Below are 18,653 nucleotides of genomic sequence, written 5' to 3'. Positions count from 1 at the left end.
CCAGCTATGGCTCTAGGGTTTGGTGTTACATGTTATTTAAGTAGTTTATTGTAAAAATTCAGTCACAGTCCTTGTGATCACTGTTACGTTGCAATTATGGCTTTTTTTTTTGGTGATTTGGAAAAGTTTTTTGGTTTGGACATGTTTGTTTTGTTGTAGTACGGAGTTAGACTGATGGCCTTAATCTAAGTTTTCTTGTGGTTGTTGTTTGACTTGCATCCCACTGGGATTTTTTGCACACAGCATTGGTGTACGGTGCTTTTTTCAGGAATATTTTTGCTGTTTTTTTTTCAATGGATTTTCTGTTTGCACAGTCACATAGTCACTTTAAGATGTTTTTCTTGTTCGTGTTTTTGTTTTTCTGTTTGTTGTGGTTGCACCCGATTCAAGAGCCGGATGGCTCACAGGGCTATACCAAAATAAACTGAACTGAACTGACAGAGTTGCCCATCTGGCACCGCGAGGAGGTAGGGGGTTGTTTTGCCAAACACACACAGGTATACACATACACGCATACACAGGTGCTAATGCCTACGCACGCACAAGCTGTAACACATACATGCCCACATGGGTACACTCACACAAGGTTATAAAGATAGGAGCAGGTACTAACAAGCAAACAGGGGTATAAACAAATGCAAATATGTATGCACAAGTATCAACACACATAAAGACACACAGGCATGCACATACATGCATAGGCACAGGCAGGAATGTACAGGTATAATCACACATACCGCAATTGTTGCATCAGTATCAGCAGCATTACCATTACGCTAATGCACACAGGCGCCTTCCACTAATGTCTCAAGGCTCCTTATAAGAATAAGGACTTAAGATGTGGTTTTTAGATGAGACTTATTATCGAGATAAACGAATTTCCAACGGTAGGGAATTCCACACACAGCAAGATCCCGGCCGCTCACCCAGGAACGCAGCCGGGATCGAGGCACGCACATTGTCATTTTTCACAGATATCAATGCACAATGGAAGGAACAATCCTCTGGTCACGTTTTGCAAAGACATCAAACTTCACGATAAAAAGTTGCTCGTATCATCACCACCACCATCACTATTATTATAACCACGCGTATTTGTTTCCAGCCGTTACATTTAATTTGTGTTTCTCGCCACCGTTTTGCGAAACGTTTTTTTGTCACTTTCCCCCCCGTTTAATCCCGACCGCGCTATCGGCGACGTTACGAGACGGCGAATCCATTCGGAAAAATCTCGCAGAGCCGCGCACCACTCCTTATCGCAAGAGAACGGCCCGCAGAAGTGGACATCGAAGAGCTACCACTGAGGTATATTCTTCAAGTGGCCTCTAGTGCACACACAGTAGGGGGGTAGGGGTGGGGGTGGCGTGGGGGGAGCAGCACTTTCCCATCCGCTCTGACCAACGGGAATCGCACGACAGTCAAAACCGACATTTCAATTCTCGGAGATGAAATTCAGCCGAAGGAAGTGCAGAACTACACTGAATGCGACAGTGTTTATTTTTTTTTGCTCAAGTCATCGGTGGGTGAGCAACACGAGACCATCGTCAAATCGCTACGCTTTAGAGCGCGGTTTACTTACAGGCAGTGGGATGAATCCTGGAATCGAACTCACTCGGCGTCTGTGACCTCTTGAGCCACCCCTTGAATTCCTCTCCGTTTGCAGAAAGCGTTCGGCCCGTATTCTTAGTCGGGGCTCGTCTCAGCCTTGGGCCTGGCTCAGGGCGAGCTGCTGGCTCAAAGCCAATGCTCACCCTGAGCAACGCTGGCGAGCACGGTCCGCTCATGTCTGTCCAGTGTTCGCCTCGCTGCATCGGCTTCCGTTTGCCGAAGCAATGCGTCATAAGGTCGCGCTCATTACCCACAAATTGCTTGCCACAAATGAACCACACTGCCTTGCTGCTGATCTCGTCGAGGAACATAAACCATCATCACGCAAACTCCGGGCATCCTCGCAGTGGATTTTTGCTGTTTGTCAAAGATGGTCACCGCATCGCACACGTTTAGATGCACTTCTGCAGCCGTCTGAAACGCTCTTCCTTCCGATTTCAGGAAGCCACTGGAGCAATGTACTTTTACGTCATCTAGTTTGAAAACTCATTTCTTTAATACTACGTTTTGTGTTAAGTTTGTTGCCCTTCCCCCGCACCTCCAATTAGCACGGTTGGCTACGTATGGTGCGAAAGACGTTCAACATACATACACATACATTCCCACAAGGCAGAGCCAAGAGGCGAGCCGCGGTTACGAACGAGAGCGGTTCGGTTGCGAGCTCACCCCTCCGTGCGCGCGGCCGGCGGGGACTCACCAGTCCACGTGCTGGTGCACACAGTCAAAGGTGCCCTGAGCCCCGTCCCGCGAGCGGTAGATGGAGAAGGTGCGGAAGCCGCTGGGGCTTTCGGACAGCGGCACAGGGATCTTCATGTACTGCGGGAAATGCAGAAAAACTCTTAACCGGGAGGCGGCACGGCCCGGTGACATCTTTGACATCGAGTCGGTGCCAACCACATAGGTCAGTGCCTGCTGAGGCGGTGGTGTAGTGTGGTTGGCATGGCTTGAAGTGGGGTCCCCAGTCCAAGTTAACCCCCCCTTCCACCACCCCCTACCTCCCCTCTTCTCCGTATCTCGGCGCCCGCGGTGCAATTGTACCGCCTGCACACTCGGGAGCTACGCCATTGGCACCAACCCAGCGGTCAGGTACAGTGAGGGGAAAAAAGTATTTGATCCCCTGCTGATATTGTACGTTTGCCCACTGACAAATAAATGAGTCTATAATTTTAATGGTAGGTTTATTTGAACAGTGAGAGACAGAATAACAAAAAAAATCCAGAAAAACGCATATCAAAAATGTTATAAATTGATTTTGCATTTTAACGAGGGAAATAAGTATTTAACCCCTCTGAAAAACATGACTTAGTACCTGGTGGCAAAACCCTTGTTGGCAATAAGAGGTCAGACGTTTCTTGTAGTTGGCCACAAGGTTTGCACACATCTCAGGAGGGATTTTGTCCCACTCCTCTTTGCAGATCTTCTCCAAGTCATTAAGGTTTCGAGGCTTACATTTGTCAACTCGAACCTTCAGCTCCCTCCACAGATTGTCTATGGGATTAAGGTCTGGAGACTGGCTAGGCCACTCCAGGACCTTAATGTGCTTCTTCTTGAGCCACTCATTTGTTGCCTTGGCCATGTGTGTTTTGGGTCATTGTCATGCTGGAATACCCATCCACGACCCATTTTCAATGCCCTGGCTGAGGGAAGGAGGTTCTCACCCAAGATTTGGCGGTACATGGCCCCGTCCATCGTCCCTTTGATGCGGTGAAGTTGTCCTGTCCCCTTAGCAGAAAAACACCCCCAAAGCATAATGTTTCCACCTCCATATTTGACGCTGGGGATGGTGTTTTTGGGGTCATAGGCAGCATTCCTCCTCCTACAAGCACGGCGAGTTGAGTTGATGCCAAAGAGCTCCATTTTGGTCTCATCTGACCACAACAATTTCACCCAGTTGTCCTCTGAATCATTCAGATATTCATTGGCAAACTTCAGACAGGCATGTATATGTGCTTTCGTGAAGGACTGCAGGATTTCAGTCCTTCACGGCGTAGTGTGTTACCAATTGTTTTCTTGGTAACTATGGTCCCAGCTGCCTTGAGATCATTGACAAGATCCTCCTGTGTAGTTCTGGGCTGATTCCTCACCGTTCTAATGATCATTGCAACTCCACGAGGTGAGATCTTGCATGGAGCCCCAGGCCGAGGGAGATTGACAGTTCTTTTGTGTTTCTTCCATTTGCGAATAATCGCACCAACTGTTGTCACCTTCTCACCAAGCTGCTTGGCAATGGCCTTGTAGCCCATTCAAGCCTTGTGTAGGCCTACAATCTTGTCCCTGACATCCTTGGAGAGCTCTTTGGTCTTGGCCATGGTGGAGAGTTTGGAATCTGATTGATTGCTTCTGTGGACAGGTGTCTTTTATACAGGTAACAAGCTGAGATTAGGAGCACTCCCTTTAAGAGTGTGCTCCTAATCTCAGATCGCTACCTGTATAAAAGACACCTGGGAGCCAGAAATTTTTCTGATTGAGAGGGGGTCAAATACTTGTTTCCCTCATTAAAATGCAAATAAATTTATAACATTTTTGACATGGGTTTTTTCTGGATTTTCTTGTTGTTATTCTGCCTCTCACTGTTCAAATAAACCTACCATTAAAATTATAGACTGATCATTTCTTTGTAAGTGGGCAAACGTACAAAATCAGCAGGGGATCAAATACTTTTTTCTCTCACTGTAGCAATGAGCACACTGCCGAGTATATTTCTAACCACGGCTGGCACTAAAACCATGGACCAGTTGGCCGCGAATGATGCCAGAGAGCATCGTAGCTTTGGCCCGAACAGCCCTGGTCATAGGGCGGAATGCCGTGCAAATCAGCTGGCAGTGAAGGTCTATCCTCCCCTGCTGTCCGCCCAGGCAGAAGTTTCCGGCGAGACAGGTTTGGCGACAAAATAGTTTTGCATCTCTAGTTGTTGTTGTAGTCATCATCATCACCACCACCCCTCGGGCCACCCCCCACACACCCAGGTGTTGATTCTAAAATGTTATGTATTTATCTAGGAGAGCCACACCGAGTCACAGGACTCTTCATCAGGTTGGTCCTGCTGCTGCTGCCACATTAAATAAACTGGCGCGTCCGGAGAAAACCAAAGCCAAAGCCTTGTGCGAGGGGGAACACTCTATTCCATGCCACGAGTTAAGATTATGAAGCCACTGGAGCCAAGCACTTTTTAAATCTAGACTGAAAACTAATTTCCTTAGAACTGCTTGTTGTTGTGTTTAGTTTGTTGTCCTTCCACCGCACCTCCGATTAGCACGGTTGGCGACGTACAGTGCAAAATAAGTTCAACATACATACATAATACTATACACTCCATTATAAACTACACTACTCTATACCACTCGCTATACACTCCACTACGATACACTACACTGAATCATCATTTCTTCAGAACTGCTTTTTGTGTTAGTTTGCTGTACCTCCCTCACACCTGCGATTAGCACGGTTGGCTACGTACGGTGCGAGAGAAGTTCAACATACGTACATATGTACATTCCTGGCCACGCTCCCATTGACCAACCCCCCCCCCCACCGCCCCCCACACTGACCAGTGTGGCGAAGTATGGTCAAACAAACTCCAGGGCAGGCAGAGTGTGGAGGAGGCCTTTGCCCAGCAGTGGATGGACAAGGCGCTCTTAATTATGGTGATTGTTATTTTTAGCGACGTTCTGCGGCCACCAACGGCTGAGTGGGGCGCCCATGTGAGATGGAGGTGGTGATGGAGGTCCTTACCCCCTTGTCTCCTCCCAGACAGATCTTTGGCTGTGGGCATGAGGCTCCCTGTGGTGGGGAAAAGAGGAGAGGAGGGATTTGGAGGGAGCAGACACAGGGGGGGGAAGGGGGTAGTGTTTGGACATTAATTATTCATTGATTAATTAACTTCACTTAAATTCCTTTCAATAATTGTGTTTGGTCTTTCGAGTCCTGATTATCAGCATCACAAGACGAAGAATGCATTAGGAATGCGCACAGCAGGGCGTTTCCCCTTCTTGTGAAGAGAATGGCCGGCAGAAGTGGACATTACAGAGCTATTTCTGAGCGACCTCTGATCCAACAGAGCGGAGGGCAGCACTTTCCCATCTTGCCCTGCCAACCGAGAGCAACGTTCGTCACGTGACGAACATCAAACCGATATTTTTCATTCTCGGGAGGTGGAATTAAGACAATTTAAGAAGCCTAATTTAACACGATTATACGGGGCTGAGACCGTCAACTCGCTCGACTTGAGAAGGCCAAATTAATCACAGACGTCTCTGCCCACCCCCCAACGACCCACAGCTGCGTTCCTCACCAAGATTGATGTGCAAACAAAAACAAGCTCCCCCGTCTAGCCTTAACAGACTGTTGGGGCAAGTGCTGCTTGCGAACACCTATGTAGGCCGGCATGGCACACGAAGGGGGTGGGTGGCCAACAACCATGCCTGGCCGCCTTTGTCTCCCTCATGGCGATGCTTAACACATCGCACCAGGTACTCATCTGAGGCCAATTCGACCTCGGGGAGGCCCAGGACCAGTTCAGATAATCCTCACTGGCGGTGGCCGTGAGCGCGATGCGCAAACACACATGCTTGCACATGCACGCTGTTCCCATGCCATCAGCCAATTCCGTCAGCCAGTACACACCAAACACTGGGAGGAAAACCCCATGAATATGCACGGTGGGATTTTGTGCAAATGATTACCGACGTGCGTCTCTCGTCCCTGGAACGGATTTAATCGGCGGAGATCGAGTCACGGAGGCGCACCACGAGATGGCGATCAACGTGGTGGCGTGACGTCGTCACCCTGGCTGAAAAGGCTTCTCCATAATAGCGCCGGGGGGTTTCGTGGCAACGCTTTGGCGAGCCCAGTCCGTTAAAGTGTCAAGATTTTCTCAAGGGGTACTTCCCGAATGACGACAACAACACCAAGGTTAGATGTAAAAACGTGATTTTTTTTTCCCCCTGCGTATATTTTTGTTTTGTTTACGACAGTTATTGTGGTCCCCTGCATTTGGATGGACGGTGCTCATGCAGAAAATGTAAAATAAACAGTCCAAAAAAAATGTAATCGCCGGGTGATTTAACACCCACAACCAAAATAACCTCGGACGTGCTTCATTTTGTCTATTACTATTAAACTATATATTTCATTTTACCAGGTAAGGCCCACTGAGCTGTATAGCTCTTGTTCAGAAGCGACCTGGCTATGGCATGGCGATGGGGAGGCCGTCATCCAGCAGTGAATTGACATTAAAGGGTTGTTGCATGCACACTCGGTCAAGCAGACAGAATGTTTAGTCTCGTCCACACTGCGCTCATACCACTACCACCACACTGTGCAGGTCAAAACAACACACTCACCCACGCACCCACTCACTTACTCAACGACTTACCTACTCACTCACGCACTCACTCTCCCACCCACTCACCGACTTACCTACGCACTCACTCACTCGCTCACAAAGCCACTCACCACACTGCAAGCACAGTAACATGCTGACCCACCCACTCAATCACTCACTCATTCATTCACTCACTCACTCACCCATTCATTCACTCACTCACCCATTCATTCACCCACTCCCTCACCGAGCCACTCACCCACCCATCACAGAGCAGGTCACAACACTTCTATTTTTCTGCTTCTTCCCTCGCACTGCTCCACTGTAGAATTCCCTCCTCCAATCACCGTCGTCTTTCCCCCCACCACAGCCCTCGCAACATCAACCTTCCTCAACTCAGCAAGACACGTGTTCAAAACTATTATCTCTTACAACTTTGATAATACTGTAAAAAGCCATTTAGTGACGGCCCTTCGATCTCTTTGAGCCTTTGCTCTGCAACGTTATTCAGAAAAAGGAAAAAAGTGGTCCAACATTTCAGGCAACAGCCCAACTTCAGAGCACAGAGAAGAAGGGGGGGGGGAGGGGCAGAGTGAAACTCGCCGAACCTGTGGCTGGCAACGCGCGCTAGCTTTACAGCGCGGGGAGGGAGATTTTCTCTACTACCTCCTAAAAAAGCGCCGAGTCTGTGTTTCCCCGAGGCCGCGTGGCCAAGGTCCACGGCCCCACGTCACAGGGTGCAGATGGAGGCAGCTGCGCTGGGCGCAGCCCCCGAAACCGCTCGCGTCAGCTGATGCCGGATGGCGCCTCTACGCTCGGGGTGCTTTGGACTTAACTTGGGGTTTCACAGTGGCTCGGAGATGCTAAATGCCTCGCTTGGTATTCAGGAGGTCGTGGGTTAGATCAGGACGCCTGTATATTTGGAGTTTGCGTGTCTCTCTCTCTCCCCGTGGTCACGTGGATTTTTCTCCGGGTCCTCCAGTTTTTCCCTCCACATTAAGAATCAACATCACGCGTTTAGAGTATTTGGCTGCTATAAATGTCCGGATGATAAGCCCCTTTGTTGAGGTATCATTTGTGGCCACGTCACTCCTGAAAAAAGCTATGTAGCTCAGTGGGCATAACCTGGTAAAAATTAAAAAAAAAAGTTAAAATAGTTACGTTAACTCTGCCACATTGACCGGACGTGCTGGAAGAAGTTGGTAGTATCCACACTTTAGCCCACCACGGGCAATCACAGGCAAACTGCGGTGAACCCACTCATTCGTGCTGCTGGGTGGACAGAGGCGGAGGGTGCTGTGGGGGGAGGGAATGGATTTGGGAAACTTGCCCCGTTGTGACAATTGCCGCGCCTGGAGGTAGTCTCGGACCTGCGACCTCTGGATTGCAAGTCCAGTGCGCTGCTAACGATTAACGTCGCAGCGGCAGCTTAGTTATAGATGTTAATTGATTAAGTGACGAGTAATTAGGCCTCTATACACAACGCAGTGGGCTAAATGGCCGACGAATACGAGCATTACTGTACAGGTGGCGTCTCAAGCTCAGATAAAATATAATTATTGGCCAGTCAACCCATTACCGACAGCAAGTTAGCCGCACAATGAGTCATGCACCCTCCCCCTCCCCCGTGACTCCATAAATTATGCCCATTGGAAGCCCAGGCGATTATTGAAATCAGGAGTCGATTCTCCCTTTGTCTCGTTTGCAATGCCCGGCCACGGTTGTTCCGTCGTCTCGTGCGGGTCTGTACTTCTCCTGTAATGTGTTTCGTTTGTCCTGGCCTGTTTTGTTTGAGCAGCCGAAATGTACACAGGGCAGTGGTGATTCCACCACTCATGTTGAGGGACTTTATCTTCCTGACTGAGTCGCTTATCACATCCACACTGTGGTCCAACCACCACTACTGCATGTCACAGCAACACACTCGCCCGCATAATCGCACGCTCGTTCACTCGTACAAAAAAGACAAAGATCCCCCATATAGCCTTCACAGACTGTAGGGGCAAGTGTTGTTAGCGAGCACTCATACACCCACTGACTCACCAACTCAGTCACCAACCCACTCACTCACTCACCAACTCGCCCACCGACCCAGTCACGAGCCACACTACAACAGGGCACAACAATTCTCTCTTTCTGCTTCGTCCCTCGCCACTGCTCCTCCACTGTGCAAATCCCTCTTCCCCCCCCCCCTATCGTCTCTTCCCCCCTCCCACCCAAGGCATTGTAATCACCTTGCTCAATTCCCCAAATTATTACCGATTACAACTTTGACAGTGCTGTTTGCTAGTGGCCGTTTGATGTTTTTGAGCCTTTGGGCCTGTGCTCAGCAACAGTCTAAAACAAATACAGTCGACCCTTCTGCATCGCAGTTTCAATATATCGCAGGGTCGGCATAAGAAATTAAATGGGAATATTTTGGGAGTTTTGCGAAGGCCGCAGACGACACACGAAAAGTTGAGTAACTCATAAATGCATAAAATATATGGTACAATACTGTATATTATTAATGTATTTTATCTTTTAATACCATAAATATACGCAATTGTATTTTAAAGTAAATTTTTGAAAAAAGTTAAAGCAAAGGCTGGAAATGTAGCGATAACTTAAAAAGTTTAGTAACTGGAGGTGCTCGCTTCGCTCGCCAAGGGGACCGAAAAAAATTGACGTGGTTTTTCCAGATCGTGGGGGACCTGCGCCCCTAACCCATGCGAAGTGGAAGGGTCGACTGTAAAGAGACCTTGCAGACATCACGGGTGCAGAAGAACGCATTGATTCATTCACATCGGCACAACAGAGAAAGTGTCAAGGTTGTGTCAGAGCCTACAGATGAGGTGACAATGAGGTGTTACAGACTATAAAGAGGTGGCAATACTAGAGGCGGTGGTAATGTTGTGTCAGAGACTAGAGGGTGTGGCTCTGCTGTGTCAGAGACTCGAGAGGGGGATGGTTCTGCTGTGTCAGAGACTCGAGGGGGGTGGTACTGCTGTGTCGGAGATTGACAGTTATAGCCATCCTGTGAAAGCACCACCCCCCTACCACCCCAACAGCTGCAGGCAGACACAGGATGGATATTTTATTCTATTCTGAGAGACTCGTCGAATTCCTCAACTTTCCCCTTGGGGGCGGGCACAATTGCATGGGATTTTAGTTTGACGAGTAAAGCAGTCCCCCGCCCCCCACCCCCCTTAGCTTCACGACGCACGGCGTCGCGCGCGTAGGAATTAATGTTTTTCAATTTGCGGATCGATTCCACTGTTGGAGAGTGCAATTTTGGATGAATTCGCGGAACGTAAGCGTCGCGACAATTCACCGACATTCTCCGGATGGGGAATGGTCACCATCATCATCTTCGTCTCCTTGGCTGCCACTCTCCCCTAGAGTATTCTCGACCATCTGCCATCGTCCCTTCTAGCCGTGACGTGTGCCCTGCCCAAGCTCCGCTGACTTTTCTGAACACTTTAGGGACGGGACGGTAAGTAGAATCTAATAAAAGAGCATCAGGATGATGCCGCTGATGATGATGAGAATGAAGTGTCTTTCAAAACGTCAACAGTAAAAAGAAGTCAGGATAAAGGTGCAGATCATGCAACGTATTGCTCACGCCACCGCTGGCAGAAGGAACAACGTTTAAAGCGAGACATACCACCGCCGTCATTTGACCATACTTCGCTGGCTTGGAGCGGGTTGGTAAGGCAGGAGGGCACCCAAGACTGTTGCAGGTCTCATTCGCCACTAATGGAAATCGAATTTGGCTCACCGGGTTGCATGTTAACTGCCTTGCCTGGTATTCAGGAGGTCGTGGGTTCGATCCTCACCCTGACGCCTGCTGCTGTACATTTGGAGTTGGTGTCTCTCTCTCTCCCCATGGTTGCATGGATTTTTCTCTAAGTCCCCTGGTTTTCCCTCCACATTTAGAATCAACATCATGCATTTCAGAGTATTTGGCTGCTATACATTTCCACGTGAAAAGCCACTTCGTTGAGCTGTGTAATTGGTAATAGCCAGGTCGCTTCTGAAAAATAGCTATACAGCACGGTGGGCCTAACCTGGTAAAATAAAATTTAAACCACTGCGCCAATGGGTTGGTGGGGGGTGGGAGGTATTCCTACCCATACTTTCTCCCCCTAAACGACAGTTTCAGTTTTAAACACCCCTCTCGTCACCGTGATGAGACAGAATATTACAACCACACACACACACATACGCTAAACCCAGGTCTCCTTTCTTAATTGGAGCTGGATCATGGCTCATTCGACGTGTCCACCCGCATCACCAATTGCAGCAATTAAGCACAGCAAGCAGCTATTTATCGTGAGTTCATCTGACCCTCAGTTTTTACAACAATGCCGCGATTCGAAGGCCATTTAAGTGGTTTGCAAAATTATCTAAAACGAGCGGGGGACGAGAGATAAGGCGATGCAAATAGTATTGCGGTTTCTGTTCGGTTGGCTGCGAATTTTCCCAACGCTCGAGAGTGATGTCACTTGTTGCGTTACACCGCCAAAGGCGTGCGTGTGCGCACGCTCGCACATGCGCGCGTGCGTACACACGCGCGTGTGGTAAACGCACAATCAGCAGAAATGTGGAAATGTAAGAGAAGGGTTTTCAGAGGGATCGCTTTTGGCAGCTATCTCACCACTGCAGTCACGTACGCAGGAAGGTGACCGGCCGTACACACACACACAGAGAGGCTCAACCTCGGCTATTAATGCGTTAACGACGGACCGACGGACACAAAGACAAAGATCCCCCCGAATAGCCTTTAACAGACTGTTGGGGCAAGTGCTGTGAGCGAGCACCTATGAAGGCTGGCACTGTGGCACACGAGGGGGTGGGTGGCCAGCACCACGCCCGGCCACCTTTATCTCCCCAGTGGTGATGTTTACACACCACACCAAACTGAGTCGACCTTGGGGAGGATCAGGACCAGTTCACATGATCGTCACCGGTGTTGGCCGTGTGCGGGAATCCAACTCGAGCCATCGGGTTCGTAGTGCAGCGTGATAACCACTACACTCCCACTCCCCGACAGAATCACACACACACACTACGCAACGGCTGCGATCGTGGCTACAGTGTACAGGTACAAAGGTGCCACATTGCAGGATTGTATTTTATACGTCTGGCCAGATGGTGTATCCTTGTGTTGAATGTTTCATCCTATTTTAAACCAATCATCATCGTCAGCCCTGATCGATTGGTCCATTCCCAGTGATCGCCACCCCCTCCCCCCGCCTCCATTGCCGTGCCGTGTCCTGTCCAAGCTACACTATTCTCAATCGTTTGGATGTCATGATCAGCGTGTGTTCCTAATGTGTGTCTCTCTATGCCATGTCGAGACCCATCTCTCTCCGCGCTTCTCGGAGAGAACTCTGCGGGTTTTCGTTCTGAGTTTTTTTTCTCGTAAAGGGATGCACAAATAACGCGGTACGTTTCCCATTACGGTAGAAGGCGTCATGATGGCACTCCAGTGATGTCACCGTGAAACAACTCCCGATGCTTTTTTAATTAAACGTCCGTTCACGTGACATCACTTGAGCGCAGAGTGATCATGACGTTAAAAGTCTTTTTTTTTCCGTTTCTACGAAACCTAAGAAAATGTGATACATCCACGACATAAATCTTACGCAAGCATCAACAGCATAAGGGCTAAATTTTGATTTAAAGCTTTCGTGACTGCACTAATTCATATTCTTAGTTTTTTCGGTAAAGTCACGTTGAAGGGAAACAACAAAATAATAAAATATATATAAAACAATAAAAAATTCTCACGACGTTTCGACCATAACTCAAACGGCACAATTGGCGCTATGCAGATCGGCGTCTGTTTTCACAGTGGGTGGAGAAGAGGGGAGGGATTCAGACTGGGCGTGGGACACACAGAGGTCACGTGATTTACGCGAGGCTTGAGCCGATTAGGACATGCAGATGGTTATTCGAGTCGAGGTCATCTGAAGATACAAAAAGACGCCTTCTAATTTGGGTGACTGAATCTCGGGGCAGAAGAGATGCGCAACCACGCGGACAGGCCAGAGAGACACAGAGTAACAGGGAGACAAGGGACACATTGGCACACACGGACACACAATTATAAAAGTCATACAAATGAAAAATAACAAATATAAACAGAATAGACAAATATACACAGCAAGAATAAACATGTGAGCAGTAAGGCAAAAGTGCAGCAAGACGCATTATTACACAGATGTATGCGTACATACAGATCCTGTACACACAAAGACAGTATACAGTAAGGGAGAGAACACACAAACACAGACACTCAAACATGCAGACATACATACAACACAAACTCGGACACTCAAGCATGCAGACATACACGCAACACATACACAGACACTCAAACATGCAGACATACATACAACACAAACTCACCCAGACAAAGCCTTCCGTACACATTAAACCAATCCACAACATCCGCCATTCGCGACGAAGTCACGGTGACGTCACCACAGAACTTGTACCAGTCTAGGTGCACTTATAGAGAACAAAGGTGCAAGTGCTGTTAGCGAGCGGCACCTATGAAGGTCGGGCACGGCACACGAGGGGATGGGTGGCCAATACCACGCCCGGCCGCTTTTGTCTCCCCAGTGAGGATGTTGACACACGCGCACTAGGTACTCATTTGAGGCTGAGTCGACCAAGGGGAGGCCCAGGACCGGTTCATAAAATCGTCACTGGTGTTGGCCGTCAGCGCAGCACCCTAACCCCTACAACACTGCAGCTTCCCCTTTCGAGTACACACAGAGAGTACACACACACACTGACCCACACAAACACCACAAATACTCACACGTACGTACACACAAAAAACTGTTTAGCACGAATAAAACATCCCCCGTATAGCCTTAACAGACTGTCAGGGCAAGTGCTGTTAGCGAGCACCTATAAAGGCAAGACGACAGTGGCCACACCCGACCGCCTTTGTCTCCCGAGTAGTGATGTTTACACAGTGGTGATGTTTACACAGCACTGGGGAGACAAAGGCGGTCGGGTGTGGTACAGTATTGTGGACACTGTCGTACTGTCCTTCATAGGTGCTCGCTAACAGCACTTGGCCGAGTAGACCAAGGGGAGGTCTCTAGCACAACAACAACAACTGCCATTTGCCACTAAGTGGTGGTGACGTCACCACGACGCGGGTGCCAGGCCATGTGCACCTTGAGGCCACGTGAAGTGTCGAACGCCGGCTGGCAGGAGGTCACGGGGCAGACCCAGGTGCCACGGGTCGACTGACTGAGATGACTGGCTGATGCACCACCTGTGCCCCCTACTGTGCCAACCTGCTGTGCTTTAGCCACCCGGCGCTCCGCTCGTTGTTGTGAGCGTCGCTCCTCCGCCCTCCGTTGTTGTTGGAGGGCGACTGCCTCCAACTGCCCAGTAGCGTCCTTCACGAGCCTCATCCACAGAGGCCGATCTTGACACCGCTAGTACCAGTCATCGGCAAGTCCACTCAGCTCCACGTCCTCCTGTACCACATCACTCCATCTCTTCTCTAGCCCGTGCCGCGCCCGTTTAGCCCCCTCGATCCGGCCGAACAAAAGCTGTTTCAGCATGCGGTGGCTGGGCATGCGGGCTACATGACCTAGCCAACACAGCCTTGCCTGCCGGAGGAGCTCACCGATGGGACCTTGCCCAGATCTTTCAAGGATTTGTGAGCTCCTCACACAATCCAGCCTGGTTAAACCCAGGATGGATCGTAGGCAGGCTAGCCTAAATGTTTCTAACTGGCGAAGATGTTCCATTAGGGAGGTCCACGTTTCGCAAGCGTAGAGAAGGGAGGGAATGACCGTGGCCGAGAAGACCTGAAGCTTAGTGCGGAGCGACAGACCAGGTAGCTTCCACACAGTGTTACGCAACCGATGAAAATATATTGCCGCTCGACTGATTCGGAGTGAGACCTCTGCTGTTAAACTGGAGCCGGTCATAAGCACACTTGCCCAGGTATGGGAAACTCTCCACTCTCTCCACAACTGCCCCATCACCGATTGGGAGTTGTGGGGGTGGAGGGAGTGTCCGATGGTACAAAATACCCAGGCAGGTGCTAGCACAGATACAATCTCACACACAGACACTCACCGACACACGCACAGACACACGGATACAGAAACACGGACACAGACACACGGACACACACAGACACACTCACACGGACACACGGACAGACACACTCACACATACACACAAACACACAGACACACTCACACAGACACACGGACAGACACAGACACACTAACACAGGGACACACGGACACACGGACAGACACACTCACACAGACACACAGACACACTCACACAGACACACAGACACACTCACACAGAGACACGGACACAGACACACTCACACAGAGACACGGACACAGACACACTCACACAGAGACACGGACACAGACACACTCACACAGAGACACGGACACAGACACACTCACACAGACACGGACAGACACACTCACACAGAGACACACACAGACACACACTCACACAGACACGGACAGACACACACGGACAGACACACTCACACAGACACACTCACACACTCCTCACACGGACAGACACACTCACACAGACACTCACACAGACACACGAACACACAGACACACTCACACAGACACACTAACACAGGGACACACGGACAGACAGACAGACACTCACACAGACACACGGACAGACACTCACACACACTCACACAGACACACACACACAGACACATTCACACAGACACACGGACAGACACTCCAACCCTTCTCACTCAACAGCCGCCATTCCTCACTACGAGACATGAAGACGCTAGGGAGTTTGTACCAGGCTAGGTGGCACATCGAGACTACAAAGACATTCACACATACAGCCAGACACACACACACACTCAATCCCCAATCCACAACAGCACCCGCCACTCGCCATTACGTGACGGTGACGCGTTTGTGCCAGGCTAGGTGCGCTTCCGTAGCCCCAATCAAACAATCGCTCTCCGCCACACACACACGTAGACAATGCAAATCCACACACGTACACACGGATACAACACCCTCACTCACCTAACACCCTCACTCACAGACACATTCAACACCCCAATCCACAACAACAGCCGCCATTCACCGCCGCGACAACGACGTCACCAGAGCGATTTGTGCCAGGCTAAGTGCACCTTTATAATACACACACACACGCACGTACCCACACGGCAACAACAACCACAACAACCACGACGACACCAGAGTGACCTGTGCCAGGCTAGGTTCACACACACACAACAACAACACACACGTAGACAACTTTCAAGCGAGTCGCTTCTCCTTCCCCGCCACTCACCCGCTGGCCGGGCGCCGCCTCCAAGACCCTCAGCGCCGAGTCCGTGAGCTTGACGAGCAGCACGGAGCGCCTGGCGCCAGGGCCCACGGGTCGCAGGGCCCCTGGGCCCGGGATCAACGCGGCACCCCCCCCGTGGCGCGCCGTCCACTCGTCCTCCGCCGCCTCGTCCCTCTGCTGCTTGGTCCTGCGCGGCGCCGCCATCGCCCCTCGTCCCTCCTTGCTGATCGTCCTCGGAGCCGCGCGCTAACGCGACCGCTCCGCTCACCACTCCGCTCACCACTCCACTCGCACTGCCCTCTACACCAACCCCCCCGCCCACTCCTCCTTCGCACGGAGAGCAGATGACGTTGTCACCGTTGAATTACATGACGTCACTCGCCTCGCTCACTCACTACTTCCCTCTGGCTTTCTCCAATCCACGCCAAGTGATTGGGAAGATGACGTAACCATACACTTTGGTTCTATTCGGTAAAGTCACGTAGGTGAAAAAATAAACAAAAATCACGACGTTTCGGCCACAACACAAGTGGCCTTCAGCAGGTGAAGGGGCCAACCTGTCCATAGGACGGCGTTGGAGTGATAAAAAGTCAAGCGCAGGTCGCCTCCTTTAAGCTGTGGGTGTGTAAACAGAAAAGACGCCTTGACAAAGGAATTAGCATAAAATGTAAAGCTGTTCAAGCTCGCAAATAGAATCAAAAATACATTAGCACCACCGTGAGAGTTTGGGATGCCACTGATTGAATGAACATACTGTACCATTAAAAATTCCTTTAGCGTTTGGTTCGATTTAGAACATCTTTCCAATGGTTGCTTAATTTGAAGCCATCTTCTCGGTTGAAATTGTGTCTGTGTTTGTAAATCTGAATTGCCTCGTGAACAAATCTCTGATAGAAACCCGTGGGTTTAAACTGAACCTTGGTATCGGAGAGGGCTATATCGTGATCACTCACAACGTTGCAATAGTCATCAGCCACGGCAGAAGAATTCGTTCTGCCGTGTTTCAAATCTGATTTGTGCTCGCGAATTCGGTCAGAGACATGTCGCTTCGTCTCCCCGATATAGCAATCACCGCAGGTGCAGATCAATCTGTAAACTCCGGGGTACTGTAAGTCAGGAATGACATCCTTCACGGAAGAGATCAGGTCACGGATTTCGTGTACTGTATTGAACCGGACCAGGATCTTGTGTTTGTTTAGAATTTTTGAGATCTTTTTAGTAACGCCTGCTATATATGGTAGTGTGATGGTTTTGTTCCGTTAGGCACTGCCTCAACAATACCTACTTTACTTGGAATGGGACCTTCTACAAACAAAATGAGGGTACCCCCATGGGTTCCCCCTTGTCACCAGTGATAGCCAATATTTTCATGGAGAAATTTGAATCAGACGCCATCCAGACTTCCACCCTCAGACCTTCCCTGTGGAAGAGATATGTGGATGACACTTTCGTCATTTGGCCACATGGCCTCCCAGCTCTGAACCTTTTCCTACACCACATCAATTCCAGACATCCCGCCATCAAATTCACCATGGAAGTGGAGAAAGATGGCAAGCTACCATTCTTAGATGTTCTGTTTGAGAGGAGACCTGATGGTTCATTGGGGCATTCTGTCTACAGGAAACCCACCCACACAGATTCCTACTTGAAACCTGATTCCCACCACCACCCAGCCCAAAATAATTCTCTCATCAAAACTTTATACCATAGGGCTCATTGCATTTCGGACCAACACCACCTGACCAGTGAATTAAAACATGTACACCTGGCCCTCAAAAGGAATGGTTACTCTGACCGTACCATCCGCCAAGCTGTCTCTCCCTCCATACAGAAACAACCACTTGATACTCCGGTCAAAACTATCACACTTCCATATATAGCAGGCGTTACTAAAAAGATTTCCAAAATTCTAAACAAACACAAGATCCAGGTCCGGTTCAATACAGTACACAAATTCGTGATCTGATCCCATCCGTGAAGGATGTCATTCCTGATTTACAGTACCCCGGGGTTTACAAATTGAGTTGTACCTGCGGTGATTGCTACATCGGTGAGACAAAGCGACATGTCTCTGACCGAATTCGCGAGCACAAATCAGATTTGAAACACGGCAAAACGAATTCTTCTGCCATGGCTGATCACTGTTACAATGCTGTGGGGGATCACGATATATTTTTTTCTGATACCAAGGTTCTTTGCAAACCCACGGGCTTTTATCAGAGATTTGTTCATGAAGCAATTCAGATCTACAAACACAGACACAATTTCAACCGAGAGGATGGTTTCAAATTAAGCAACCATTGGAAAGATGTTCTAAATCGAACTAAACATTAAACTAATTTCAATGGTACAGTATGTTTTTCGAGTAGTGGTACCCCAAACTTTCGCAGCT

The 18,653-nt window shown here is 49.5% G+C and overlaps 1 protein-coding gene across 2 annotated transcripts in view; it reads right to left on the bottom strand.

Annotated features, from left to right (window-relative positions):
* LOC116942145 (uncharacterized) overlaps positions 1–17,352 on the bottom strand; it is a 46,150-nt gene extending 28,798 nt beyond the window's left edge. The window contains exons 1-3 of one of the 2 annotated variants that reach the window (XM_076066892.1): positions 16,265–17,352; positions 5,341–5,388; positions 2,306–2,424 (exon numbers count right to left, since the gene is read on the bottom strand). In XM_076066892.1, coding sequence (XP_075923007.1) covers positions 2,306–2,424; positions 5,341–5,388; positions 16,265–16,465 — 368 coding nt within the window. In that variant the 5' untranslated portion in view covers positions 16,466–17,352. The remainder of the gene's footprint in view (positions 1–2,305; positions 2,425–5,340; positions 5,389–16,264) is intronic. The other variant, XM_076066893.1, reaches the window with a different exon arrangement.
* Between the last annotated feature and the right edge of the window lie 1,301 nt (positions 17,353–18,653).

This window comes from Petromyzon marinus, chromosome 13, assembly GCF_048934315.1.
Source record: "Petromyzon marinus isolate PM22_M1 ecotype Great Lakes invasive population chromosome 13, UKy_Petmar_22M1.pri1.0, whole genome shotgun sequence".
Lineage (NCBI taxonomy): Eukaryota > Metazoa > Chordata > Hyperoartia > Petromyzontiformes > Petromyzontidae > Petromyzon > Petromyzon marinus.
This window is presented reverse-complemented; position numbering and strand designations above follow the sequence as displayed.